The following is a 27,242-nucleotide window of genomic DNA, read 5'->3' as shown; positions in this document are numbered from 1 at the left end:
GTCATTGTCGAGAGCATCTCCGGGAGAGAAATGATGTATTACGTGGCCGACAGGGACGGTTCAGTAACCCCCCGGTGGCGCTACCCCTTTTATTATCCGCGACATATCTGTACAATATCTCACGCTATTGACCTCCTCCCTGATGTTGGCTTCGGCCAAACATTAGAATGAAGCACTTGCAACGACGACGTTCGCAATAATCGATTGCACGTTGCGAAAGAGTTCATCACGAGAAATGTGAATGAAGCCGCGACGTGCGAGAAAAGATCGCTAAAGATCGTTAAACGAGAGCGTTGCTAGATTTATTTAACTGTTTAATTGGGAAATTAAAGTTGCGACGAGCAGCAAGAGCGATAGCTTATATCCTTCCGCTCGAAAGTTCGCTCGAGAGCATTGGATTTACTTTATCAGAATTTAATTGAACCTCGGTCGCATCCCCGAAGCGTTTTAAGCTAATTGATATTCATAGCATTATAAATTAGTTTGCTGAAAAATTGACATTAATCAATACGTTAATAAACTCGTTGAGTAAACCTGCAATTTATTTAAATCCGATTGACAAGTTTGTTTCTTCGAGTGATTGCGACGTTTATATGGTCAGCCTCGTCGTAAATCTCCTTAACTTCTTATATACATATATACACGTGTGATTTTATGTCAATTTCAAAACTGATTTATTATATAGTTATTTCATGTTATAAAACACACATATATATACACACATATATGTATGTATGTATGTATGTATGTATGTGTATGTGTGCAATTGATATATTGCATAACATTATGCACTCATGTAAATTTTCTGATAATTCGTAATTCATCTTATGACATTGTTTTAATTAAAATATGCGTTTTAATTACATTGCAGATAACTATGTTTACGAAAGATATAATTCATATACATATTCATACACGAAGTAAATGAGATTTGTATATTATGCGCATGTTTGAAATATATGTTTCTCACAGCTAATCGACTCACGTATGTTCGCAGCGATCATGCTAGAGACAAGCTGATGACTTTCGCGACGTCTGCAATGATGTGACAATAAAGATACCTCCTCCTACTCTCTGCTAACTGGGGATCCTCCCTATTACACACAGTGCTTCCCAATAACACACACACGATCCGAGGATCACGCGCAAAAAAAAAGCAACGCCGTGGTCGGCGTTGTTGGAAATTGGTGCCAAAAGTCGACACAGACAAGCCATAAGAGCCAACCCCGCGAAAGTGTGTCAAAGAGGAATTGAAGAGGGTGGAACGGAGAGAGATATAAAAGGAGAAAAACAAAGAAAAAGCGAGACAAAAAGAAAAAGATACATAGACGTAGTAGGGGGATCAGACGGATCTATCCTGAAGAACGGAGAAAAAGGAAAGATACGTGAGGCCAGGAACGTGTTAAGGCGTGTCGTGCCAGAAACACAAACGAGCATCACGAGTACAGAGGGTGGTGTGGTGACGCAGAGTGGTGGTGGTGGTGGTGGTGGTGGTGGTGGAGGCGGCGGGGCAAGGCAGGTGGCAGGATCTAAGCCGGAATAAGAGCAGTTAGAATGGGCAACAAGCTTTCCTGCAGTTGCGCACCCTTGATCAGATCAAAGACGTATCGTTACGAGGACAGCCCATGGCAGGCCGGTGCCAGGGCCGGGATGGGCGGCGGAGGACGCAGGGGTGACACTGGCCACTTGCTCAGGTGCGGAAGCTTAAGAGAGAGGAAGAGGTGCGCATACCATACCATTCAACCATTCAATCACTCTCCATTCAACCATGTTGCCACTCTTTCTCTTCGATGATTACCATTCGTACACACTTGACTGACATGCATTATGCTGACTCTCTCTTTCTCTCTCGCTCTCTCTTTTCCTTTTTCTTTATTCTCTTTCTTTATTTGCTTCTATTTTTTATGCGCAGCATGTATAACAGCAGCATTAGGCGACGGGAATCAGAATCTTTGCATCATTTTTGCATGATAATTAATTACGCATGAATTATACAATAGATAATAAATGCAATTTATCTAATAATAATAATTTAAGAAATTATTAGAGAGAAATCTCTTTTCTTTGCGCGTATATGTATAAGAAAAGTTTTTACGATTTAAATTATTCAAATGCTTTATTGATTTATGCAATCTCGAATTTTATTTTGATGTTAATATTCAAAAATGTTTATTACATATAATATTAAGAAGGAAAAGAATAATGGATGAAATTATTTATATTTTACTTGAAAGTACAATTTTTTAATGAGATTTTTAACATATCTGAATTTTTTATATAAATGTAATCGTTATATATTTTATCGCGATCTTATTATTGATCTTAGTTTAGCAAATACTCTGAAATGTTTATTACAAAATGCAGTACATCCAGATTCGGACTTATATATTATTTTGTAGCGTCTGACGGAGAGGCTATATACTTCTGCAGTTATATGCTGGTAGCTATATGTGGGGATGTCGCTTTTTATTCACGTCTCCTAGACTGTCTTGCATTTCTCTTATTCATTCGTTTTCTTCACTTTTATCTCTCTGGCTGTCTCTTTTTCTCGCTATCTTATTTGCTTGCGCTTACTTCTTTAACCCTGACCGTCCTTTCGCTTTTCTCTTTTACTTTTTGTCTGGCTGATCAAACTAGTAGCTCGTTCATTAACGGTCAATAGCTTCTCCTTAAATGGATACAATGCTTAATTAATTTTGAGTAATATTAGTGTAATTTTGATGTATATTTCATTATTTAGCTAAACAGAAATTGAGTTAAATTATATGCTGCTTTCATATGTTTGACTGTAACAGGAGTAATAATGTTTTTTATTTTATGATTTGCGTTAATAAATTAAATTTTATTTAAATTAAATGAAATGAAATATTTATTTTATTTTAAATATTTTTCTCTGACCTATACTGTCTACTTTACACTTCACATATACATATATGCTTCGCATGATTAGTATTTTTAGCACAGAGTATCATTATTTTTTGTCCACATTTAATCTAATTTAATAAATAAAATTCGACAATATATCGTTCAATTTTATCCGCTTTGAAGTTTCAATATCAAAATAATAAATATCTGTAGATCATAATTTTAATACAGAAAGAGTTTACGCGATATTTATTCGGTAAATGTAGATATTGTATGCATGTAATGTACATGCAATTGCGATTTTCCTCGCACAATTCCGTTTCAAAATACAGTGCGATATTATGCAACGTGATGTAGTGATATTTTTATGTAATTTTAATATAATATTTATTACAAAAACAATAATAACGACGAATACTTTCAATGATAGATCTTTGCTTTTCTATTCTCTCATTTCGTGCCACAACTATTCTATTTTATGTATCACACGTTCTTTCCTTAAAAACTTTCCTTTGTGTCGATGTTCAAAAATCATGTTGTCGCAACACACGATGTAATGACGAGAGTTTTTAGGCTGTGGGCCGAAGTGTTCCATGTAAACTCGAGCGGAGCTGGCACTGTCAAGTGGCAGCAAGTGTCCGAAGATCTGGTCCCTGTGAACATCACTTGCATCCAGGATTCGCCGGAATGCGTCTTCCATATCACCGCATATAACAGCCAGGTCGATAAGATCCTAGATGTGCGGTTGGTCCAACCAGGTAAACCATAATTGAAAATACTCAAAAACTAAAGCTAATTTTTTTTGTGAGAAAACAAAGAATAATATATCCATAAAAATATATAAAAATATAAGTTTTTACAAATTAATTTTACTTTTGGGATAAAATGCGGTGATAAAAGTAGCGCGATTTCGGAGAGTTTAATGAGTGTTTAATTTTGCAACAATTAATATCGTGTAATTATGTTTCAGGTACGCGCATAGGCCAAGCATCAGAATGCTTCGTTTACTGGAAGGACACAGTCACAAATGATACATGGGGGCTGAACTTTACGTCTCCCATAGACGCAAAGCAATTCAGAGAATGCTGCGTAAGTTTAGTGATACTACACCCGCGACACGCATGTCGTTACATTATACGTACATCGTGCCACAACCCTGTTCGCTATCACTCTCACGAGGTCTCCGCCTATTTCCTTTCTCCCATTGGGTAGCGCGCGAGAAAGTTGAGCGGAGATGATTTAGGGGCGACACACAACAAGTCCGATACAAGTCCAATTCGACTTCTTAGGTCATTTGCAGTCACTAGTTAATTTTCCATACAGTCACCGTCGTTCAAGATTTCAAGGAAAGCGTCCTCTTCTTACTCGTTGAAGCTCGAGCCACCGAACAAGCAGAAGATCAAAACACGCCGAAAGCCACTGTCAACCCCGGCCTCGCCCAGCCGATCCAGAGAACCTCAGTGTACCTGTATGACGCCGGAACAATTTGCAAGGCTACGTAGCCAGGATCCCAGATATCGAAGCCCGTGCGGTATGTATGACTTCTAGAGAATATATCTTTATATATTCATATTTCTATTCTATATTTTCTTTATGCTATGTTGTTTAAATTGAAATAATTAAAATATGTCTCTTAATCTTTCTTTGTTACTTTTTAAACTTATACAAATTTATTTTCCAATTTTTTTCGTAATGTGTTTAATTTTGATAAAAGCAAAATAGATCTATTACGAGAATTTATCAAATTTTAATTTTTTTAGTCTTTTAATTATTGTAAAAACAATACATTAAATTTTTGAATCAATATGTATATAATTTAGATAGTATTATAATTTTTATAATAATTTTTAAATTATATTACAGTAATTCTTAAATATTAAAGTATATAAATATATATAGATATTTTTTTTATAGGCAAGATATATGTACAATATTTTGCATAAATTTTGTTTAATACAAACTAATAAATATAATTTTATTTATTTCTGTGACTTTATTAAATCAGTCTACTTTATTTCAGGACCATCTACGCTTCCACGGACCATGGCGCGATCTACGGAGATGGAAATGACGCCGGGACGAGACAAGATAACAGCGGCCACATCCAGCGCATCTCTCTACGACAACGTCAACAATCCTAGCGCGACACCCGGAAAAACACCAAAAGCTGGCGACTCGGCCAAACAGAAGGATAAACAGAATGAAACGTGTCAGACAACCCCGAAGACTGCCAATATTGGAATTGGAACTGTTACGGTTGGATCGCAGGCAAGTAATAATCATAGCAGTATAACAATGCATTTTTTTCTGAATCAATGCTTAAAATTATCATACAGATTCGATATTTGTAGATAAAAATTATTCTTTGTTTCAGATGTAATATTATGTCCATTTGCCAATTTAATTTTTTAATGAGGCATAGATTTCTTACTACAAGATTAATTTTTATGTTTTTATTGTATTTTTTAATGCTGAAATATATTATTCTTTATTCCATATTTAGCTAAAAACGATTTCTGATTTCTTTATATATTTTTTTTAGTAATAATATATATTACTTTATATCACATAAAGTACATATATTAGCATTATAAAAGATTAAATCATATTATTTCACAGAAATTATAATTTAGAGCATGTCTATTACAATTGAAAAAAAATGCTATTTTAAATTTATTAATTCGTTGATTTCGTTTCAACAGATCGATAGTCCCGACGAGAAAGGTTCCACGATATCGCCGAAGAAGTTGCAGAAGCAGAGTCAGGACTCGTCCACGCAACAGAACGGTACCGAGATGCTGAAGTCAGAGGGTACCCAGGCTGGTGGTACCCTGCAGAGTAAATTGCACTTACGCAAAGAGCAACTGCACCATACCAAGTCGGCCGACTATACCGAGCTGGAGATGCAGAACGGTAATCTCTTCAACATCGTCAATAACAATCATGGTCACAGATCGAAGAGCAAGAGCACTGATGACATGCGGATCGAGAACGCGCAAAACGGCGGTATCAGTCTGGACTCGAACACCTTGAAGCGCATGCTGAAGCCAATGCCAAGCATTGACAGTCCGGTAACGTCGCCAGAAATGACGAGGAAGCGTCACAGCCATCACAGTTATCACTACCATCCGAGCAATAACAATCAGAAGTACATGATGCAGGAGGTTGACAACGAGAATTACGCGCATCCCTATCGCGCGCCCTACAACAATAAGTTTCAGGGATCCAGAAGCATCCACGATATGAGCCGGCAATATACTGGTATGATTTTTTCTGACTTGCTAGTTTATTGTGTACTAATTAATTTTTATTCACAATTTAAAAAAAAAAAATTTTTTACTATTCCATAATATCGCCCTGCCATTTTAAATTTTCGCTGCACGTTTGTAATTGATAAATGTCTATTCTGCAACGTTATTTAAACGTAATTATTTAAACTTATAACGAATCTGCTAATCTAATTTAATATTTAAATGTTAATATTAATTTAAGATTAATATTTAAATATTAAAATTTAATGTGTATTACAATGATGTATATTATTAATTAATATACATATATGTGTAGAATATATTTGATTCTTAATGGGGTAATGTTATCATTGTTTATATAATTTATTGTTAATAAATATATGTAGAATACTCGAGTCGCTTTAAACAAAATTTGTTTTTAAATTCTAAAGCTAAAGGTAAAATATGTAAAATTGTCAAAATGCAAACATTTTAACAATGATAACATTAAAAAACGACTAGAGGATCGATTATATAATTTTCTTATAAAAAAGCAATTTGTCCGCGTTTTTTCTACGCGATGATAGACAATGTCATAATATGATTTCTATTTACTGCACAAAACGATTAGATTTATAAACATGATTTAAAAAATCCTAAAAAAATGATAAAGTTCATACTGGAAATGACATGATCGATCCTATATAATATCGCTCTTTGTTTGTCCCTATATAATTCCGGCGAACGCATAACACCATAAGAAGTCTCCTAAAATTAACCAGCGACTGATCTCTGACATCTATCCGACGTATATCTCTAACCTTTAGCTACACCCTACACCCTCGGCATTACTTAACATGCGCACAGAGCGACAACGTGATTGTCGGTGAGCTCCACCCTGATGAAAGTCACGGGGTCATCCACCACCACTTGCGACACCTCTAACATTTTGTTTTGCTTTTAATCTTCTTATATAACATGCGCACTAAGGGTCGACAACGTGTTCAGCTCGGCAGCCTCATGGCTCATTCTCGGATGGACCACTTCTCGAGTTACGCGTTCGCCGAGTCTGACTAACTAATATACGTCTCCTTTGTCCGTTCACCAGCGGACCACCGCACGACTCATCACATATTCCATCCTGCACTCTCGGTTGCACCTCTCTGCTCGCAGGCGGCAGAGGCAGGACGTACTTAGATTCGGAACGTAATCGGTGCACAGGTGACATGTCGCCGCCTTCGGACAATGTCATCTTCGACAACCAGTGCTACGCGACCACGCCGAGCTCGTCGAACGGCAATTCCGACATGGAGCAGCCGAATCACTGCAACTCCCGTCGCTGCAACGGCGGCCAGACATATCAGCAGCAGAATATGCAATCGATGTCGACTCCGGGCAGCCCAACCAGCCGGCTGCTCCTCGAGTACGAGATGCATCTCAGGAACACTCTGGCCAAGGGTATGGACGCGGAGAGTTACAGTCTGCGTACGTTCGAAGCTCTGCTCACGCAGAGCATGGAAAACTTGGGTAAGATTTCGTTTAAACTTTGATTCTAAAAAGGCCAGATTTTGATTGCAACAAATCATCTTTTAGCAGCCACATAAAATCTATAAACCATTAATTAATATGTATAAAAAAAATTATATAAAAAATGTATACTTTTTATATATATTAATTGGAAATTTATATTGTCTTTGACTTTTCATTCATGAGATAAAATGTTATTCTATTCAATAGTTACATTGCCGGCTAATGTAGAGTTTCACTTAAGAGTTTTATTTGCAAAAAATCAATGAATGAATGAAAGAACATTTAGTGAGATTTGTAGAATGTTTTGATATCGTATTTCATGAATTAAATTTCAAGTGAATAAATTATACGTTATTTCAGTATAATCGAGAAATATAGTTTTCTTTTTGTCAGATAATTTTTATCTCACTGACCCTTGTTCTTTTCAAGTGAATAGATTAATTAAACTTTAGCTTTAACCTTTCCAATATATTAAATCGATAAAATCATTAAAAGTAATTAATTTTATAAGAATTTTATTGAAAAGACAATTTTTAACATTTTCCAGAATTTGCGGAAAACATACCGTTGAACGTTCAGCGTACACCTCACGTTTCACGAAGACGTAAGTTGAACATATGTTGAAAATTGAAAAAACTTTGATGGAATTTTTTATTTTCTATTTTCTATTCATTATCAAATTCGCGATTGCAGGTACCAATTCCAATAAGTCATCGACTTTGCCGCTATCGTATCGCTATTGCAATGAAAGACAGAACAGCAAGGATAGCCGAGACGGCTATTATAGCGACCGTAATGAGATCGTGCGAGAGAAGAGAGAGCGAGACTCTGATCGAGATCGCGGCTATCTCAGCGACTACAATTCTAGGTAAATTACTGTTCAAATTTTCATTAATATTAGAATTTCGTAAAAGATGTTAGGAATCAATTAAATTTATTGCGTCTCCATATCTTAATAAAACGCGTAAATGAATGATGCAAAGAATAAATCACACATGTTTTTAATTTATATGAGCATATTTTTATAATCAGACTTTTATAAGAGAATATAGAGACTTTCTCAACTTTAAAAATATTTTACATATAATCTCTGAACATAAAGATTGTACGTAAAAATCTTTGAATTATATATAAAGAATGTAATCTAACTTAAATTCATATAATATGTAAAGTAGTATAAAATTTTTAAAAATCTTCTCTTATTCGATTATTCAATAACATTATTTTAACGACAAATATAAAGTGATCAACGAAAGGAAGTGATTAACCAACTGTTGGATTAGATACATAAAATCATTTTTATACCAAACAAAAGGCGAAAGATTCCAAAAAAGAAAAAAAATATATTTAAAAGACATATTTAATTACTCTAATGATATTTCTTGAACATCTTTTAAATTTTTATGCGAGTTAATTATGGAATTGATTCACTGACGCTTTTTATCTGCTCCATTGAAACACCTGCCGTGCAAATAGTATACGACGTTAATTAACGCGTTAATATCGCGCGCGCGATAATAGCCAGCGACCCTTCGGTCGCCGAAGGGTTCGCATCGAAAAAAGGTGCGAAACTCGTCGTTGGGAGACTTTGACATTTAAAGGATTGTGCCCTACGATCATCGTACACAGGAACAGCGAAGTGACGTACTCTTTCATCGTCCATTAAGGGCGACCTGGATAATATCACCGGATGTGGTTATCGTCTATCGATAGCCTTCGCGCGGGCGGTGTAAAAAAAAAAGAAAGGAAAAAAAATATCACACCTTGCGCCGTGAAACTATATCGATAGGTGACGCGCGTCGACGGGCGTCGCGTGGTGTCTATCGAAGTCTATCTCGAAGGTACGCCTCTCGATACAGCGCTCGGCGCATGCATCATCATCCCCCGGCCGCCGGCGCGTTGTGCATTACGGGTCAGCGAAGGCGGCGACTGACAGCAGCGAGCCGCATCGTAGTAAATATAGAAATCTCGCGAGTGGGCTTCGGCTCTCAGCTGGACGGAGAGAGCGAAGAGAAGAAGGGTGTCTTTCTCGTAGTCGCGTAAATAAGAAAGAAACGACAAAAACGCACGACGAGATTTTGCGTGTGTTCCTGGAGGTGCATCCTGAAAGTGCAAAGCGCATCCTGAAACATCAGATATTTGGTCTCGCGATAAGAAAGAGGGTTGCGCGAAGGATTGCGTACATTTTGTGCATGATACCATCGTTTAAATTTTATTCTCGTAGTGCGAGATGATGAATTATCTGTATCCGAGCGATTACGTTACGATATAATGATACGCTATGTGCAGTTACTATGTGTCGCATGAATATCTGATAAACGGTAAATGTGAAATATAAAAAGACAACGCTAATAAATCATCGATGCCCTTAATCGCTGCGATAAAAAATATGATAGATGAATGTGCAAAGTGAGAGAAGAAAGCAAATTGAAAGAAATTATCAACATTGAGAATAGTAGAAATATTATATAAAAATTAAATTGCTTGGCTGTGTCCTTCAATAAATAATATCTATATCTCGCTGTTGCTAATTATAGATATACAAATAATTTTGCAAACGAGAAAAAAAACGGTGATGAGATATTCATCTCGTCGTTAAAGACTCGGATGGGGGTAATTTTCAATCTGAATTAACGAGGATAATCAGCGCGGCGCAACATAAATTAATAATTATTTCGCTTGGCACGGACGTATGGAAGCATTGATATCTTTGAGTGCGACGAAAATAATTATTCAGTCGTGCCGCATGTGATTGTCGGTCGCGCGAAAATTGGAACGAGAGGAAATAATTATTTTGTCATTGCTGTGCGAGCGCAAACAGCGATCGTTTCCACGGACCGGCGATAATCATCCCTTCGTTATCGAGTGCAAACGTCAAACTGATTATCCAGCTGATCATCTCGCCATTGTAATCGCAGTGCAAATACTGATCTAACGCACGATCCGGAACGTTGATAATCGCAACAATGAGTTATCAGCGCTACAGTATTCAGTGCAGATACCGATCGCTCGAGAGGCGACGAGAGTCGAAGAAGATGCCGAAGATGCCGAAGCTGCCGGAAAAATTTTTCTATCGTGTTCTGGATGACGGATCCGGAAATCAATCTCAGAATAAGAAACACGTAAAGTTCCAATTGTTCGGAGAGGAGGACGATGCGAAGAAAGGCACACCATCCTCGGATTTCTCGCCTATACCTGCACGGTACTGCACATCCGTGTGTAGTGTATATAGGGGGGATATGCATTTAACTTCTTTAAAACTCGTATATTTCCTACAAAATAAAAATATATTTGGAATATATATCTTTCGATAACTTTATTAATTTTTCGAAAATATATTGAAATATGTATATACGACAAATATTAGCCCAAGTATTTAAAATTTCAATCTTGATGGAATAATTAATTAAATAAATGATCTAACAATAAGCTCAACATTTCTCTTTTATAATAATTAACTATTATTATTAATAAGAAATATATATAATCCCGTAAATATCTTGCTTTATTGACATTATATTAATTATACAAATTGATATACGAATAATTATTTTTATTAAAGTAGGTAATTATTTTAATGACAATAATTTTATTGAACTAATGAAAATATTATTAAAATATTGAAAATTTTATGAAAATAATTATTTTATTTATTTTAAATGACTTTAATAAGTAATATTAATCGTATAGTTGTTACTTATTGTTAGACTATAAAAATTTGTAGCTTATTTACATTGAAGCGGTATCCTAAATATAATAAAAATTTTACAAGAATGCGATTTATATAATTATTGCACATAACACTGATCTGTAAAAAAAAATATGATGCTTGCAGATGCGCCAGCTGCATCGGGGAATCCGCACGTGCACAATGGTTTCGACATTCTGACGGATGGCAATCCGGCAGCTCAACTCTCGGCTCCGGCGCTTCGAGTTCGATAAATCCAGGGTATTCGGGATACAAGAGAGAATCACCCTGGGATTCTCTCCCATCTCTGAGACACGAGGGCAGCCTCAACGACAGTGGTTATAAATCCAACAGGACTGATTCTCTTGAACAAAGGTAAAGAAAGTAGATTCCTCTCGCATCGGGATCAAGTTATCGAATCAATGATTCTTATAGGATGTTCAAAAAATTCCACAATATAAATTGTCTAATAAATATAGACAGATTCTTTAATGAATTTGGAATAATTTTTATTTCTTTATTTTTACTAATGTGTTAAAGCAACAATAATTTTTTAGGTATAAATGATTTAAAAAGAAGATAAAATATATAGCAAGTTCGTATTAAAAATAAATAAAAAGATATCTCGGAAAAGAGAAATTTTTAAAAACATAGATGTTAAAATAAATATATTTTTGCAATTTTTATGTTTACCATCATAAATCTTTTTAATTATATATGTATAATTTTATATGATCAGCGAGAAAGTTCAAAGATCAAGATTAAGACCAATTTCGTTTGCAAAAGAAAAATTATCTGAGACTGAATATATCCATTCTTTAATAAAAAAATTATTTTTCATGTAATATTTTATTGTATAATATAAATTATTTAAAAATAAAATACAAAAATACTTTGATATTTTTTAAAGACAGATATACGCAGTAAAAATATAAATTATTCGAAGCTAAAAAAAAGTACGAACTTCTTTTTCGGCACAATGCGTACTTATACTTTATATAGTATTCCTTTTTAATTTCCAGTCCACTAGCTTTTCTACCACCTATCTTTTGTCGCCCTATATTGTTGGCATTGTCTTTCATATTTCCATTGTACTCTCGGCGCTCTCTTCTTACTTTTATCGCACATCTCAACTATATTCTCTGTATTATTAAACATATATATTATTATATATTGCAGAATTAATATTATATACATATGCCTGAAAATAGTTTTAACTTTTCTAATATTACAAGATAGTTTTTTTTTCCATTACCAACTACTGCCTCTTTTTTTAAAAGAATACTGCCATAACAAATAACTTATATTACATTGCAAATATTAATTTCTAACTAAAAGTTTTAATAATTTTAAATTGTTACAATTCATTTTGATATTATTCCATCGTAATTATTATATATATTTAGTATCATATCTTTAATATTATATGAATAAAAATGTGTTCTAAAGTAACTTAAAAAATAAATTCCATTTATAACATAAAGAATTAAAATTTCACTCTCTACTTTCTAATATTCTTATAAAACATATAATTAAAATCATACATATGTATAAATAAAATTAACGTTATGCAAAAGTAATATATTAGAAATTAATTTTATAATGCTTTCTATAATTAAAGGAGAGATCGTACAAGAGATTGCAATTGAAAGATATCTATTTCGTACATTTGTGCTATGCTGTAACATTCAATTGAACGTGTTGCATATTCCAGAGGTACTTTCGACAGACAGGACAGCGTCAGATCCGATTATATGTCCGACCGGGATGGCAGATACGGAATCGTTCAACAAGCCTCACTGGAAAGCACCGACTCGAGGCTCTGCTACTTGACGTCTTCGGAGGTAAGTTATCCAAGCACTCATTGACCTTATCAGTCTGATACATCCAAGTACCACTCAATGATGCCTTTGTGTCGCAGTTTGCATTCATACTATGCACGGCTATAATACATGCGAAAGCTTATTTCGATTTCTTGTACCAATTTTGCATGCTAGTGCCAAATAATTCCACGTCGGAAATAACTGCGAAACTATATCGTAAATTTTATCAATTTATTTGATATGTACTTGTTGCGAAATTAATGCTTAATTCTGCACTTAAGAATCACACGCTGTGTTAAATATTAAATTTAATTACGCGCACTCTCTTAATTAAACGCGAGACTATATATACGTCGACTGTGGAATGCAATTGTGAATATTGATCTAATTGGAAAAGTAGATATTCATTTTCAATAAGTAGGACATTATATGTACACATAGTATATATGTATACATACATATATACTATGTATATATATGAACTTTTAAATTAAATTATATAACATAATTTTTAAACTAAAAAAAAAGTTAAATGAAAGACAAAATATAGGATCAAATAAAATAAAATAAAATTTATAAAATTACAACAAATATGTTTTTCTCACTCTTTTCAAAATATCAACAAAATTTTTAAAAGCATTAATGTTTTAGATATATTATAATTTCTTTTAAATTTTATTACAAATATTTTTTGCAATCATAAATTAAATATAAATAATGACAATATCAATTTTCTTAAATAAAAAAGGCGCTGCGTTTGTATTGGGTTTTATTTTGTTTAACTTTTCTTTCTTTCTTTCTCTTCTCCTTTTTTACTTTTTACACACACAACATAAAACATAAAAAGGCGCATTTGCGATGTGGCGCATTACTTTTAAAACCCTTTGAAGAGATTCTTTTTCGCTTGCACTTACCATACATTTGTGATTTAAAACGGTAAAGTACCCAGCTGCTATATTCGCAAAAACTCGAATCGAGAGCGATAGCGGTAATTGTTCTCTTGATGGTTTTGAAGTTTTTTTCTATTCTACATTAAAAAGGATAGATAAAAATGCATTTTGCATAAAACAATTTACATCTCGTTGGTTTTGCTTTGATTTATAGCTCGCTATTGTACTATTTTAAGAGAAAAGAAACTTCTTATAAAACGCTTTGCAAACATATTTCTAAAATGACAATATTAATATAACTTTTTTAAATAAATGAATATAATCGTTTAATGTAACTTTAATACATCAATTTATTTTTTATTATTTAAAAAAATTGATAATTAGCTTCACATAATAAAATTTGATTATATTAGTCAGATGATCAATCATCTTTCATTATATTGCTTTCAAAATATATAAAATAAAACTGTATATATCTATTTAAAATTTCACAGAATATATATTTTTAATTTATATACCAATGTGACAATACTATAATACACACAATGTCAATCTTTTTAGAATGGTTTTAGAAATAATGTTCTTGTTTCTAATGATTATGAAAACTTGCGCAACTCTCGGACCTACCCCTCGGTTGCACAAATCGCGCTCTCGCACCGGCCACGCCTATCGTGTAACGACGACGTTACAAAAGAGGTCAGCGCGAATCGAGGAAACGGAAATGCACGTACGCCGTGTCGATAATCGCGAATCAAACGTTCGGACATTTTAGCAAAAATATGGTCGTTTCCGCACTTGTCTTTATTTTTCGCAATTGTGTCGAATCAATATAAAAATTCAAATTTTCGACATATATGAGCGGGTGTATGATCCCTATGTATGAAGGCCGCTTACATGATCGACAAACATCGATAACCTACTGACCCTGTGTCTTGCGCTCGCTAGCCACTCGAATCCGTCGCTATTCAACCCTATTCATAGTATAAGCACCCCGTTGTCTCTTGGTTATTTTGCACCGCAAATAGAAATGTGCATGGGTATAGATGCGGAGATAAAGGTGGAGAACGAGTCGAGGTCATGAGAATCTGAACGCATTCCGTTGCGTATGTATGTACAAACCCACCCCTTCGCAAGGACATATACATATGTACGTGTACGAGATGGTACCCGAGAACCAACCGCAAAGCAATGGAGATATTCTATTATCGCAAGCTTACGCAAGCGTTGGCTTTTATTCCCGTGTTCCGCGGTCGACCGATTGTTAAACAGCAGTTTCCATTATGCGGTTTTAATTTATCATTATAATTGTTTACATGTCAAACGCGAGAAAGAATATATTTAAAAAATTATCAATGTTTACAAAAAGATATAATTACATTTATATATCGAATTAACTCATTAAAATTATAAAACTTATGCTGCATCGGGACATTGTTTTTTTTTCTATAATGGTTATATTTAAGAAATTTTATTTCGAGAAACTATTTGGGGCGGAATTCCTGAACATTACTTTTTCATGCGGGAAAGTTTTGAGAAATTCTATGCTGTGGAATTATATATACCTCTATCTCGAAATACAACGTCTTATATAAAGGTCGGGAGTTTTTATGACGTGTCGTGAGCGAAGATACGCGCTTAAGGGTTAATAGGTCGCGCCGAGATTAGCGGGCCGAGCCCCTTTGCTCGACATGCGAGAGTAAATAAGAGAATCGAGCATCCCTGCACCTGTCGTTGCACAAGTCGAGCAGCAGCCTGCGCCAACAGGTGCATGCGCAGACGCACAGCATCTTCCGCGACTTTGGCTCTTCTTCCGCTTCCCTTGCTTCTTCGCTCTTCGCTCTGGCGATTACAGATGCGATCGCGAATCGGAAAGATGATTAATTGGTGCATGCGATAATATTTAATTCAACTGTCCGCGTAAGACGGACAGTAATCTTCCGATACAGAAGACATATTGCTCGCCACGATATTATTTTACAACGACCGATTGTTCTTATCGTCTTTCGTCGCGCAAGGAAACTATGCCATAAAATTCAATAAAACTTCGCGTCGCTCGCATGCGCGCCAACCCGTTATATATAATCTGGCTAGGATTATTTTTTTAATCCTCCCTTCTCCTCTCGAGTCTCTTTGCGATGGCAAAAAGAAAACGAAATATGTATGTACATACATACGTGATGCAATGCGCAGAATAAAAGAGCTACGAATAAAACAGCTGTAGATCGATCCATCGATAGAAGAGTAAAGAAAAACTTAAAACAAAAAACTTTACATGTTAGATCTATTGGCTACCTTTTTTCATTATACGAAAGATTGTCGTGATGTAATCATTTCATTGTAATTATGAAAAAGTTAAGAAAGTGCATTATTCCCCAAAAAATCTTTATACTAAAAGAAAGTTAGTATACTGAAACAAAATTTTACAAAATTCTATAAACTACATTTTTTTGCTGGAGAAAATTGCAAAGCAAAAAGCAAATACAAAACAGTAGCGAGCAATGAATCTAAAAAGCTTTTTAGAACTTTTGTTCGCCATCATCCTTGATGTCAGAAAATAAAAAAAAATTATCGCTTCAGAAAATGGGCATTTTGCGAATAAGCATATTCGAATAGTCAGCGCAGAGATTTATGATTCGATTTTTCTGAAACTCAATTCCCTCCAATCGGATATTCATCTCCGCAGGGCGGCGGGAGTAACAATCATCGCGAAACGCTCAGCTGTCAGCTGTTAGCTGTTACCAATTGACAATCATGCAGCGCGTCGTGTTCCCTCCCAGCACCCTCGGCGGGTGCATACAGACCAACCCCTTCGCTCGTTTCGCTTCCGAAGCGTAGCCACCCTCTTCCCTTCTACCCCCACGTTGCGGGAACTACTACCGGCTATATCCCAGCACCATCCACCCTCTCTCTTCGTAGCATCCCTTCCTGCCGCTTTCTCCGCTAACCCTCCTTCTCTCGTTCCTGCAATCCCCCTTCGACCACCACAAGCACCGTGGTATTGATTCCCCTCGCGGTAGCAGCACCTCTTCCCTGTTCTCCAGCGGCAGTCCGGAGCGAAGCGCGTTCGCGGCTGCGGACTTGGTGACATTCGCTCGTAAGAGAAGGAGAGAGAGAGAAAGAGAAAAAAAGAAAGAAAAACAATAAAGAACCCCTTGCCCGAGGAGTATCTTATTTGCGCGGATACCGTCGTTTTCCGCCGAAGGCGGCGATAAAAAATTCCGCGACGATGACGAGAACCCTCGGCGAACCCGCGTCGCGGCGCGACCCTGACGAGTGCAGCGGGGACCATCGATCGACGGACGCTTATTAGACGCGAGCAAGAACCTCGACCTCGTGGAGAACCGACGGACGGACGGCGGCAGCGCGACGCAGCTTCTTCTTCTCCCTGTCTCGCAGCATCCAACACGACTCGCATCACCGAGCCGAGCGCACTCGAAGGGAAAGAGAGGGAGAGAGAAAATTGATGCGCCGATGCGCGGGCGCCGGAAGTCGTCGAGCCGCGCGCGACACATCCCCGGACGACACGTCGGCAGCGGCGCCAACGTCTGTCGTCCGCTCGCCGGAGAACGCGGTGAGAACGCGCGTTTCCGTGTAAACGATCTCGTCCCGTGTTCGAACCTTCAACGCGCACCTCGATCGCCGAAGACTGCACCCTCGGAAGAGCGTAGGAATCAACCTGGTGCAACCTGGTGCAACCTTCCACGACAACGCATTTCTGGGAGTAATATACACCTCGGGAGTAATCCTCATGTTGATGTTGATACGTGAATCGGAAGTGCGGAGGTGTAGCTGCCGCTCATCGAGGCTCTGATAAAATCGACGAACAGGATTAGGAAGAGTTTATCTTTGGAGAACACCATCGAGATACAATCGGGAGTTTCTCTCTCTCTCCCTCTGATTTCTTGAAATTGCGCAATAATTGCGCGTAGATAGGCGAGATAGTGAAGGGGGTATTCCTGCAGGATGTCATTGGGATTGACAACGAATTCTCGTGTCACGATGCTGGTCGAAAATTAGAGTACGCGGATTACAAAGCATTGATCTCCGCTTCGGGAACTCGCGTTTACGAGATTCGATCGCACGTGCGTGCGAGATCGAAGCGTGCCGGCGCGTGTCATCTCGACGATGGCAACATCGTCACTGAGTACCTGGATTCTCTCCTTTTCTTACGATCAGTCCGAGACTGATTTCCGCCGCGGGATAATTTCCGGAGAATCGAGAATAGGTCAGTCGCAATTGGCAAATAACTGACTCCAGCTTACTGGATATATTAAAGGGGAAGACACTTTATTGAAATATCGCGCGAATAATTAGTATTATATATTTGTGACGAAGGAGGAAACAGAAATCAAAAACTGTGAATATAAATATATCGAGAGGGAAGAAGGCGAAGATCAGCTAGATATTGAAGTAATATATTCTAGATGGATGTTGGAGATTAGATAAGGAGCGGGGCAAAAGAGGGTAACGGTTTACAGCGCATTTTTCCACGAGAGAGGAGAAAATCGATGCTTTGAGAGGACATCTATAGCAATGTGTGGAAAAGAAGGGAAATCAGCTGGAGAGGAGCGAGAATCAACGTTCAGAGAAGATATCTATATGTATATTTAAACAGAACAAAAGAGTATTTTTCTATGGCGAGTTCGTTTCTATTACACGTATAGCGCGCGAGAGAGAGAAAAAAAAATATCCTATATATTATCAATTCCCCTCCCCTCCTCGCCAAAAAGGCGGGAGTTAAAGTGGCGTCGTCTACGATCATCATCCAGCATCGTCGATGGCGATTCTGCCAGCTGTGCGCTTCTCGGATGAACAAGAATTCTTGAGAAATTCTCTTAGAATATTCTATAGAATATTAATAGAAAATTCTTCTGCGTATAAGTACCTGCGGACAATTGCGGCGATTCCTCGCCGCTCTCATGCTTCTTCGTGCGTCATAACTTTGGAGATTCTTGAGATAATTAGATTATAGTCTCGTAAAGTTAACGTTAAGGAACTTGACGCATCCCTCTTAACGAGGCTGCAGTTGATTTTAATAGTGCAAAAGACGTTTGCCTTAAATCGAGGACTTTATTGATAACTCGAGGAAATCGATTTCTTGAGTTCGAAATAGACTCGTCGTAAATTTGATGAACCTGAAATACACGTGATGAAACAGCTGTTCTGCCGTCGTCCAATTTTCGCCCTTCATAGTAATCGATGATGGTCGCGTCGTGAGGCGTTCAATGTTTATAAGATCATTAATATTTCATCTGACGTATTCGTAATTTGACGCGCCATTGACGCGCTCGATAAATTGAAAACTGAACAGCTGGTGTGTACAATTGTGACGAAAACATCGAGGATTTCGAGGATCTCGCGGTTAAGAACCGTAAGAAGTACAAAGTATTTGCGAAGCGATACCATCGAGCTTATATACCGCGACAATCGATCGTAAAAAAAAATAACAAAAAATAAAAAAAATAAAAATAAAAAAAGAATATCTCACCAAGCCAACGTGGGTGAGCCTTCTGCCGTCCGCGAGACAATAATAATGCCATCGGAGAAGGAACAAAACGCCGTGGTCGGCGTTTCAATGGCAGTTTCGCCCCGTCATCAGGAAGCCGAGGATCCCGTCCAACAGTCCTCCCTTCCCTAAGAACCGTCCGATCGCGGACGATTTCAAAGTCTCTTCCTCAACTCAAGTCACCGTTGGCGAACGAATAATGGTAGAACCGAAATGGGCGATCAAGTGTACGAATAGTACCCTGGACCTGCTGGATCCGAGCGACGATAGTTATACGGACCTGAAGACGCAGCATCGGCGACGCTGCTGGAAGTACTTTTGTTGGTGTCGCAGGCACACGATAAGCGTGATATGCATTAACGAGTCGCGCAAATTGTACTGGTTCAACTGCCGGAACGTCCAGGAGAAGGTCACGTACGGCTCGGGCGAGGGCTATTATCACAAGCTACTGCGTTTGGTGAACGGCGCGTTAAACACCTGGGCGCAACGTTACATCGACGGCCTAAGCGTGGCGCGTCGCGAAATTATGTTGAGGATCAACGGTAGCGCGGACAACAACATGAGGCTGCTCAAGGAGGGCTGCTACTGCCACTACCATCCGCACATGACGGCGGACGCGTGTAACGCCGATTTTCTCAGAAGAGTCGTAAGTTTCTGGGCCGGCGAGAGCCTCAGGGGAATACGCGAAAGGCTCCGCGGCATGACCAATATTACAAAAAAGGTAGAGGACACGAATCGCGAATCTCTTCTCTATTTTCTTGTGGAGGAATGTTTCTCTTGATATATTCAGATTGATATATATGTATATATATTATGTACTTTGTTCCCGAATATATATCTATATATATATATATATATTTCCCTGCCTGTATGAGACGATCGTACCTTGAGAGGACACCATCCTCGCGCGAGATACCTCGTATTACTTGGCATGCGCTTCGGAGCGAGGGTAGAGCGAAGGAAGAATCAAATCTGCGCCGAGTTCCGTTTCCGTTGGACTTTCGTTCGTCGATTCCCTAAACTACTCGCATTCATTTTCGTACTCAGAATTGCATCTCATTTTCTCACATCGACATCATTAAATGTCATATCGTATCTGATGAAGACTGAAAAATCATTTGTCACATCAAAAACACATTTATTTACAAGATAAAAATTTATAATCGCGTTTTAAATGAAAAATAAGAGCGAAAATAACGAGGGGATAGACAACGAAATCAGTGGAATTGCCAGACAAAGCACTTTCGCCTTTGCGACATGATTATCCTTTGTTGTGAAGATGTAGAGATTTTCAATTGCGATATAATATTTTGGCATGTATGACCACGTTGACATTAATTCTTGAAAGCGACATAATCTTCTTGTGCAATTAAAAGGGCTTCTAAGCCCAGCTAAGCTGGCCTCGCTACAGTTGCATAGGAAATAGTTGCCATTTTTTAAGTAGCATGCGCCGAGAAAAGCCGTAACTAAAATTTCTTTGCATCTTTGTATCTTTACTGCCGATTATTAGTAATGCGAATGTCCCTTTTATTTAATATTTTTTTTATTTAATATGTAATCAGTTTGCAATAATATTAATTAATTGTGTGATATTAGTGTACCCGCATTTGACAAATTAATAGAAAAATTTAACAATAATTATATAAATTAAAATCTATTAAATATTAATCTCAATCAATTGCATTGTAAATTATTACATTATATATAAACTCTGCACTAATTATAATTCCCAACGCAATATAATATATAATTCCTAATATAATATATTACATTTCCTAAATACAGTATTTTTTTTTTTAAATTAATTGTCGGAATATTTATAAATAAATATACATACTGTAAATAGCAATAACGCAATAACCCATATATGCACTTTTAGATAGATGAGGCACCAAATCAATTAAATTATGTACATATAAAGCATCTTGTCATTGTCAGTAATAGACTAGACACTTATCGTTGCATATAATCACCCTTCTTTATCAGCATCATTTTATTTTACGATATGATCGCACGAAACATTTTCTTCTATGCACATTTCTTCTACACGGAGAGAATTTTCTCTTACAAGTGTTGTTAGAATTTATCCTAAAAATCATGGTAATCATGGGATGATATGGTATGGAAAGAATTTTATGAGAATTTCTCTGATTAATATTTTTATCACAATAAAAAATAATATCTATCACAATAAAATATAAAATATGTTTGATTAATTTTATTAAACTGTATAGTAAAATTAATCAAACATTTTTTATATTTTATTGTGATAGATATTATTATTTTTTATTGTGATAAAATAATATTAATCAGAGAAATTCTCATAAAATTCTTTCCATACCATATTGTCCCACGATTACCATGATTTTCAGGATAAATTCTAAAAGAAAATTCTTTATGTGTATACATGATACATTCTTTTCTGTTTATATATATGCGTGACTCCACGTGCATTTGCAATCATTTGCAAGTATTAAAAAAATTCGTAAAAAACAAAGAAAAATATTATAGATTATTTACTGTCAAATCTTTAACGTGGGATCACCCGTATCTGTCTTAATTTTCGCAGTGACAAACGCGTTCATCGCGGTTAAAGATAAAGCCTGATATATTTTTCAGATGTCAGACGATGATAGGATGTCACTCACCACCGCCGTCAGCGACGATGACGATGGCGAGAGTGTCATAAATTCGCCCTATCGTGGAAAGCAGACTGGTACAGCTGCGGCTTCGTTCAATTGCACCGGTGCAGTTCGGAAAGCAGGGTACGTCGTTTGTACTTTGTTCTACAAAGATAATGAGCCTTGAGGGCCTGTATATATATATCTCTCGGATAATGTTAAGATAAATATGAAGGCTATGAACAAAGAACAATATCTTTTAAATCACACACATATTTTAAATGATATACTATACTTTGTGTGTGAAATTTATTTACTTTATAATTTAACAAGAGAAAAATTTTATATTTAAATATTAGTCATTAATTATATATTTTGAAAGCGAAGAAATTCGAGATTCTTAAGATAAATATGATATATAAATAGATACATTAAATGTGACATAGAAAATAAAAAATATAAAATCATAGGAATAATATAATGATCAGTTTCTGATATATGAAAATTATTCGTGTATTTTATACAGCAATGATAAATCTAAATATAAGAGAAAAATGAGATAATAGCGATGTATCGAATATTTTAGATTTCTCAGTGTGAAAAAATGGCTGCTGCGCAAAAAGCACCAGATCGAGCTAGCCAGGAAGAGAGGCTGGAAGGGTTATTGGGTCTGTCTGAAGGGTACCACGCTCCTTTTCTACCCCTGCGATTCTCAAGAAAGCAGGGCCATGGAAGCGGCACCTAAACATCTGATCATCGTCGACGGTGCGATTATGCAGCCGATTCCCGAACATCCGAAGAGGGATTACATATTTTGCCTCAGCACCGCGTTCGGGGATGCCTATCTATTCCAGGTAAGAGGGCAATTTTAATTTTGATCAAAATTAGTGCAAAAATATAAAAAATTAATATATTTAATATATAACTAAATGTGATTCTTAAATTCGGCCAATAGAGCCAAGCACGAAAATTAATTCTAATTTTTCGGAACGGTATCTCTTGGTTTGAGATTACTAAGTTCCATCAAAAAATTCGAGGATTATTAATTTGATGGAACTACCGTTCCGAAAAATTAGAATTAATTTTCGTGCTTGGCTCTATTGGCCGAATTTAAGAATCACATTTAGTTATTAAATACTGAGAGCCGATAAAAATATTTCTTAATTTATATTTAATATATGACAAAAGATCTCTACGAGAGATAAACCATGCTTTATAACTAGCTAACGCTTTTTCGAATGAATAACTCCTTAATAAGTATTGCATATCCTTGCAAATAACACGCCAATTAAACTCGAAGAAAGTTATTAAAGTTATCGACAAGTGAAGGGAACAATTCGAGATAAAGTTGAATTCGAATAATTCCGGCTCAGTTTGATCTTCACACTTTGGTAGTTCGAGAATGCACGAACCGTGCAAATCGCTAACTAGATGTATTTAATTAATTCCGTCTCACGAACTCCCGTCGTTTCACGATCACACAACGACAAACTTTTAATAGCCTGCAGCTCCTACTTAAAAGCTTGCCGCGACTTTAAAGAAGTGTGAGCGACATTATTATGTACATTGCTTCGCGGTGATATCGATTTGCTTTCAAAGTTTCCCGAGGATGCTTAAATATCGAAGGTCTTAATCCTCGCTCACATTAAGAAAAAAATATCCTCTTTGTGTTTTTAGGCGCCGTGCCAAGTGGAGCTGGAAAATTGGGTGAATAGCATTCATTCGGCTTGCGCCGCCGCGTTCGCGCGTCATCGCGGCAAGACTGGCACGTTGCATCTTCTACAGGAGGAGATCTTCCGTCTGGAGAAGGCGATCGAGTCGGTACGTCACGAGAATGTCATTGAATCGATCAATATATAACATTTCATTGAGCTTGATTTATTTTAAGTATCGAAGAGTAAAAGAGAGAGAGAGAGAGAAGATTTATTCTAAACATCGTGTAAAGAGAAGTAGCTAAGTGGAGCAAAGTTTATATTAGTTTCAGCATTTTCAGTTTTACTTCGAAAAGAGAGGAAATTTGTCAGAAAAGTTTTTGCAATTAAATTTTTATTTTACAAAAATTATTACAAATTTTCAATTACTATAAATTTTCACATTTTGACGGAATGCTTTTTTTTAAAAGAAGATAGTCACGTTAATTGATATCGACGTGTGTATTGACTGTCTGCAGGACTACAAGATGAAACATATGGCGGATCTCCAGCAATCAGTGGTTTCCGACGTCGACACCAAGCAGCAAATCAACAATCAAATAGTACAATGGGAAGAGAATCTGGAACGGCTCCATTGCGAGCAGTTCCGTTTGCGGTGCTACATGGCTAGTTTGCAGAGTGGCGAACTGCCTAATCCGAAGGTAAGTATCGCATACGAGTACAAAATATAGAATATTAACATGTTATATAGACTAAAGTGTACAATGGAAAGACATTGCATAATGTTGAACGAATATAATTTCGACGGAAAAATCATCTCTCTAATATTTTATCGATATTTTGTACCAATAAATATTTTTTATCTTTTTGTGAGCGATATAAGTTTACTGATTCACGCGCGCAAGTATTGTTTTATATTTGGAGAATAAATTCGAGAAGATGTGTTGCGCCGATTCTTTCCAATCGGCATCGAATGTGATGACAAGTCGAGATATATTATGTCGATTCCAATCGTGCAATTGAACAGAACACGCCATGATTTAGCTTTCATAGGAGAAACTCGGATCTTTCGATTTCTCGCGGATAAACAACATTAACGCGCTGCAATCTCGCTATATTGTCCACCGGTCGCTTCAATTGTCTGAAAAGCGAGGAGGTCACCTCCCTCGCTCGCAATCCACGCGCAGTCAGGATTCGTTAGCTATCCGTCTGCATCGCGTCTAATTTGCGCCATTCGTCCTGTGATGGATGGTATCGATTGTTGCGCGAGAAACAAGAGTCGTACCATGGTCAGTCAATATACGATAAATTAACATTCTCGCTGCAATCAGACTATTTAAGCAATAGCAATCTGCAGTACAAACAGTTCCTTGATATTTAATTTATTACTAATATTTTGTAGATAATTTATTTTCGATCTTTTTTTTAATGAACGAAACTATTTTTTTTTCCAAGAGAATATTTCTTTAAAAATTTAACCAGGTTGATAATTTTGCATAATTCTGTATATTTAATTATTTGGAAAGTCTTGTAGATTCAATCTTTCTATTTCTCAAGGTAACACCTTGGGGACAAATGACCGAGCTCAATCAGCTGACGATACTAAATAAGCGCTACGCCCTCATTTCTCCCTCAGAGTCTACTGACGCACGTATCTCGCGCCACGAAGCAGACGTTGAACAAGCTGGGCGTCTTCACGGTATCGTCCTTCCACGCGTTCATCTGCGCGCGTAGTCCATCCTTGCTGAATAATCTATTGGCGGGTCGCGGAGCGACAAAGAGAAGACCGCCGCTGCTGTCGAGGTCAAACAGCGGCTCCAGTAGACGCTCGCTGCAGATCTCGTCCAGAGACGAGGAGAAGAGTGTCAAGGTGTCCGTGCCGGAAAATCAGGTACGATCATCAGGACATCGGGTGAGTTGATCGAAATTCTATGTGCTACCATAACGAGACACTTAGAATGAGATAAGGGTAAGAAGAACGCGACCCGGTGTTTCCCGTTCGCTGTTTCAGCTCGTGTCGGTGTTCCTGCGCGACGCCATGACCGTGGAAGAGTTTCTGGCAAGCGCGTGCACCAGGAAAAATCTCAATCCGATGGAGCACTTTGTGCGCGTCAAGAAGCGCCGAGATATGGAGGACCACAACTATTTTGTGCCACATAGGACTGATTTGATAGAAACCTATGTAAGTCAGACAGTGATAAATTCAAGTAATTATATTAATTTATCTTTAATTTAAAAATGTCTGAAAAATTGTGGGTGCTTAAAATATAATAAATGTTTTAATAATTATCATATTTTTTTAGTCTCTTTAATTGTGCAAAATTTTTAAGAACATAATTCGAAATGCAATTTGAAACTAATTTATTTAAAAATATATAGAGGGATTAATTATCTTGAGTCCAATTATAAGAATAAATTTATTAATTAGAAAAAGAAATGCTATCGCTTGTTTTATAAAGTAATTAAAAACGTTAAATATAGCGAGAATTAATATTGATAACGTCATCTTTTTTTTTTGCCGCATGCAGTTGCATACGCACGAAATCGTGGAAGTCTGTGCCAAGATTTTATATCAAGTGGAATTGCAAAGAAATACTTTAGAGCAAATGTGGGGCTTCTCCGTCGAGGCCGAACTCATAGAAAACTCCGACAGACAGGACGAGCTCTGTTGCTACGTTAGTAGAGTGGAAGACAAGAGCGTCGCTATGCAAAATGGTAAGCACCCCTTATCTAGGACAATGTATAACTAAAATAAACGTCCCTCAAGCGCAACGATTAAAAGTTTCGATCGTTACAAGGTTTTTTTTTATTTCTGGTTATTTACTAGCTATTCTATACTTTTATCAATCTCTATTATTTAAACGTTATTGATTCTCTGTACGATATTGATTAATCTTATAATTTCACAAAGTAACGTATTAAATTGATCAAAAAGTTCATTCAATTTTCTCTTTACTAGAACCATATAGGAAAGAAACAAATCAATTCTGCTGGTCAATCTGATAGAACAGGTTTAAGTTTTATTACATTATCTAAAATTTTGTCAAAGAAACGAAAAACAGCATTGCGTTATACACAAGTTTCACAAGCTACACAATATTCCCACTCGTTTTTCTTCTATTCTCGATTTAACTTCTTGCGAATCTTAGAGAACGACTTACAGCGAGGTCTGACCATATTAAATTTTTAGACCGTGTCAGTGCCAGGACGCGCAAGGACGCCATTGAAAAGTCATCGATTTTCCGCGCCTCGTCACTTGTTCGTTGAGCAAAGTCTCATGCTTACGTTGTTAAATGAAGCGCGCATAAAGCGCGTAAAAAAAGAAATATGTATATAGTAAAAATATATATTATACGTGTACATGGGGTGGGATGTGGTCTTAGGGCCGCAGGCGCAAACGAATCAGCATGACATTTAGCGCCGCCTTTCCGCATGTC

At 36.8% G+C, this 27,242-nt stretch overlaps 2 protein-coding genes across 7 annotated transcripts in view; one reads left to right on the top strand and one right to left on the bottom strand.

Moving 5' to 3' along the window:
• LOC145938945 (BRCA1-associated RING domain protein 1) overlaps positions 1-27,242 on the bottom strand; it is a 162,000-nt gene that overhangs the window by 9,164 nt on the left and 125,594 nt on the right. The window lies entirely within an intron of this gene.
• The window catches only part of Sif (guanine nucleotide exchange factor still life), a 39,115-nt gene continuing 13,372 nt past the window's right edge, over positions 1,500-27,242 (top strand). The window contains exons 1-18 of one of the 6 annotated variants that reach the window (XM_083042883.1): positions 1,500-1,694; positions 3,439-3,623; positions 3,836-3,954; positions 4,189-4,396; positions 4,886-5,133; positions 5,568-6,126; positions 7,269-7,622; positions 8,173-8,229; positions 8,319-8,493; positions 11,461-11,688; positions 13,028-13,157; positions 22,152-22,297; positions 22,740-23,007; positions 23,831-23,974; positions 24,324-24,506; positions 25,442-25,696; positions 25,817-25,987; positions 26,334-26,520. In XM_083042883.1, the coding sequence (XP_082899009.1) occupies positions 1,555-1,694; positions 3,439-3,623; positions 3,836-3,954; positions 4,189-4,396; positions 4,886-5,133; positions 5,568-6,126; positions 7,269-7,622; positions 8,173-8,229; positions 8,319-8,493; positions 11,461-11,688; positions 13,028-13,157; positions 22,152-22,297; positions 22,740-23,007; positions 23,831-23,974; positions 24,324-24,506; positions 25,442-25,696; positions 25,817-25,987; positions 26,334-26,520 (3,757 nt within the window). In that variant the 5' untranslated portion in view covers positions 1,500-1,554. Of the gene's footprint in view, positions 1,722-3,438; positions 3,624-3,835; positions 3,955-4,188; positions 4,397-4,885; positions 5,134-5,567; positions 6,127-7,268; positions 7,623-8,172; positions 8,230-8,318; positions 8,494-11,460; positions 11,689-13,027; positions 13,158-22,151; positions 22,298-22,739; positions 23,008-23,830; positions 23,975-24,323; positions 24,507-25,441; positions 25,718-25,816; positions 25,988-26,333; positions 26,521-27,242 lie in introns of all 6 variants that reach the window. The other 5 variants (XM_083042880.1, XM_083042882.1, XM_083042881.1 and 2 more) reach the window with 5 other exon arrangements.

The sequence above is a fragment of the Prenolepis imparis genome, unplaced genomic scaffold (assembly GCF_030444845.1).
Source record: "Prenolepis imparis isolate NDT839.2.m4 unplaced genomic scaffold, iyPreImpa1.0 SCAF_7, whole genome shotgun sequence".
NCBI lineage: Eukaryota > Metazoa > Arthropoda > Insecta > Hymenoptera > Formicidae > Prenolepis > Prenolepis imparis.
This window is presented reverse-complemented; position numbering and strand designations above follow the sequence as displayed.